The sequence below is a fragment of the Streptopelia decaocto genome (genome assembly GCF_964273445.1).
Source record: "Streptopelia decaocto genome assembly, chromosome: 2".
Lineage (NCBI taxonomy): Eukaryota > Metazoa > Chordata > Aves > Columbiformes > Columbidae > Streptopelia > Streptopelia decaocto.
Window position 1 is genome coordinate 66367120 of NC_138655.1, and position 3411 is coordinate 66370530.

Genomic DNA, 3411 nt, shown 5'->3' on the forward strand with positions numbered 1-3411 from the left:
CAAATAATTCTCTTTCCTAATCTTTTTTTTTTTTTTTTCGACTTCGTCAGGAATGTGTACCGAAGCACTAAAGCTCTTGATCCAATTTAGGAACCGGTTTGCACAGCAAAGTTATACACTAGGGAACTGTAAAAAAATATGTCCCTTTCATTTTCAAGAATGTGTTTTTTAACGTAAGTGGAACTCAGATTCATTTATGGATGGAAAATGGATACTACAGAACACGTCTGATTCGTCACAATTGAAAAAATAACTTTAATTTTACTAGTCAAGAACTAGCTTCACTCAGCTTCTTAAATTTATGTGAATGAAAAGGGAAGCTCGCGTCTCGTTTTTGACAAAATAGCTACAAGATTCATTAAAAGCTTGGATTTGGTATTTTAAGTTTCAGTTATCTACAGGCAAAAAGACTTGACTTTCTAGAAAGCAAATTATAAATGTTTGAATAGATTTGTAATATAAGTATAAGATCTGCAGCAACAGAATACATACCTGAAGAGAGCTCATAATTTCATTTAGTTTATTAGACAAAAATATATGATTTAGACAAGTTTTGCTGACGCGCTATTTACAATCTGAAATCACTCTATATACAGAAAAAACACAAACACATGGGGAACATTTACCAAACAAATAATCCAAGAATGGTTAGAATAACACGATCTGAAATGGTACAATGAAGAAGGGGATCCATCTACAGATTTGTGTAATCGCTTTTATAGATTTGCACCACCTTATTGCAAAAGGAGATTGATGGGAGTCGTTTATATAGTTTCTTTTTTTTTTTTATCTTTTTTTTTTTGTCCTTAATACCAGTCTCTGTAATATGTTTTCACCAAACCATTTAATCAAGCGGAAGGGAGAGCTGTTAAAATTCTCGGTGTTCCCTCTTGCTGAGCCAAAGAGCTGCAGGGGCGAAAGGAGGAGGAGAGGAAAAAAAAAAAAAAAAAAAAAAAAGGTAACAATCTTTCAGGGAAAAAAAAAAAAAGAAGAGAGAATCCTTTCCTATAATTGCCTGTCTATTACTATGGCATCCTAGTATTAGTTAATTGCACAGAAATCATTGTCACTGGTGTAATTAACACGAGATCTTTGAGGTCTGTTAAGTTTCAGAAAAGTTACAGTCTGGCTATGTACAATTGTAATTTAGCCTTACTTTGAAAAGATTACAGCAACTTCTATGTTGTTCTTGTTGTCTGTATGTATTATTATGGTGATGATTAGGTGTTATAATTAGTCTTTATTATTCAAACACTCTGTTTCACATAAGTAACATTCCTGCAGTGAAAACAAACAAACAAACTCACTTGTCACGGACAGGCTGGAAGGGCGATTTTAGCGGCTGAGGTGGGGAGTCAGTTCTTGGTACATTTTCTCTTTCTAGAAGGAGACAGAAGAGGAAAAAAAAGGCAGAAACAGGTGAACCATTTTAGAATAACAGCAGCAAAACTCTGGGTTGTGTGCAGAGAACAAATCTCCCTCTCCCCATCTTGTTCAGGCATGTGTAGGTATAAGTGTGTGTGTGTGTACGGTGCTATTCCTTACTTTCAATATTTAAGGAGTATGCAAGCTTTCTTGCCACATTTTGGACTGCCACTGGAATTATTTGGACATGAGGGCCAGAAAGGAGGGAAGGAAAGCAAAACTAAAACTATATATTTCACTACACTTTTTCTGCATTCTCATCTTATTGGGTGGGCTTATAGGGTGAGAATGTAATCGTCCACGTAAAATGGGATGCAATCAACATGTTTGAGGGGAAAAAAAAAAAAAAAGAAAAAAGAAACAAACAAAACAACGCTAGAGTAAATTGTCTTTAACTCCGTTAAAAGCAACCAGTTACACCACCCCTCAAGTAGAAGATGTTAATGTGTATGTGTTGGGAGTGAAGGGGGAGGTGGGTGCCTGGTGCATTAATTACCTATGTGTTTGGGACTGGTCCTCTCTGAAGGTTTTTCACTACTTAGGGCTCCCAGGGTCGCTGTTAAAACAGAAGGTTGTTGCTGGGCCTGGAGGTGATGATTGTGATGAGTAGCGTGGTGGTGATTTACTCCTAAAAAAGACCTCACATTTAGCAGGGAACTCTGAGTGAGGAAAGCCCCATTTGTCCAGTTGTGAAATTTGCCAATCTGGCATGTGTAGAGTCCATGGCTAGGGAGAAAAGCGGGGTGCTGGATCTGTGGAGAAGTGTGGTTAACCTGGGGAGGAGGGGGTGGAGGGGGAGAAGATTTCAGGGCACCATCAGGACTGGTTGCTGTCTCTGCCAAAGACCAAATCTTGGGTTTGCTGTGAGATGGCATTTGTAAATTGTTCTGTCCCCCGGGACTGATGATTCGTGTGCTGTTGTCAGAGGCCTCCTTCACCATGGTCAGTGTGTCTTTGGGTTTCAGGCCTTCAGACCCTGTCAGTGCCAAATCCTTCTCCTTTTCCAAGTGCTCCTCTTCACTGCTTTGTCTCAGGAGCTCAGGTTTCTCCTCCTCTTCCTCATTGCTCTGCTCCCCATCGTTCTCGTCGATTTTATCTATGTCTATGCTCTCCAGGTCGATTTCCTCGTCGTCTTCATTCTTCTCCGGGTCCCCCTCATTGTCACTCCCGAAGATATTTGCATCTTCTTGGTCCTTGCTCCTGGAGCCCCAGGTCACCTTGTTCTCCTTCTTGAGCCGCCGGCGGGCATTGGCGAACCAGGTGGAGACCTGGGTGAGGGTCATCTTGGTGATGATGGCCAACATGATCTTCTCGCCCTTAGTGGGGTAGGGGTTCTTACGGTGTTCGTTGAGCCAGGCCTTGAGGGTGCTGGTGCTCTCCCGGGTGGCGTTTTTGGGCCGCCCCGGGTCCCCATACTGGAACTGTCCGTAGGGATAATAGCCGGGGGCGGTGTGGGCAGCAAAGGTAGCGGGGTGGACACCCGGATTATCTTTCAGCTCGTACTGGGAGCCCTGCAACACATTCAGACAAGCGGAGAGGAAAAAGCACATCAATTACCTCGTTAGCGTCTCTAACAGACCTGAATAGGCTACTCCTGGAGCCGGAATACGCCTTGGGGCGGTGCAGAGGGTCTTCACAGGCAAATTCGGCCCTCCCCGCTCCAGGCTCTTCACCTTTAGATCAGACAGAGTTATTCCCAAATGATCCCCCCTTCTTGCAGGGGAAGGAAAAGAGAGGGGCTAAGCTGGGCTCTGCCAGACCTTATGCTAATTTTCTCCGTAAACCAAATCAAATCAAACGATGGAAAAGCAGCAATTTCGCAGTCGCCTCGGCGACACAATTTATTGTGCTCTCGAAATTATCAGCCAGAGAAAGCAGGTACTACACTACAGTTATAAACTAATGCCTGCGCACAACGCCGCATTTTACTTGAAAAATATCCAGGAGGATATTAGACATGCATGCACAGCATTCGTCTTTGGCCCC

General features: G+C 42.7%; 1 protein-coding gene across 1 annotated transcript in view; it reads right to left on the minus strand.

Moving 5' to 3' along the window:
• Window positions 1–848: 848 nt before the first annotated feature.
• IRX1 (iroquois homeobox 1) overlaps window positions 849–3411 on the minus strand; it is a gene marked incomplete at both ends in the record, with an annotated part of 4978 nt that continues 2415 nt past the window's right edge. The window contains 3 exons of the mRNA XM_082045800.1: window positions 849–906; window positions 1308–1380; window positions 1922–2936. Of these exons, the coding sequence (XP_081901926.1) occupies window positions 849–906; window positions 1308–1380; window positions 1922–2936 (1146 nt within the window). The remainder of the gene's footprint in view (window positions 907–1307; window positions 1381–1921; window positions 2937–3411) is intronic.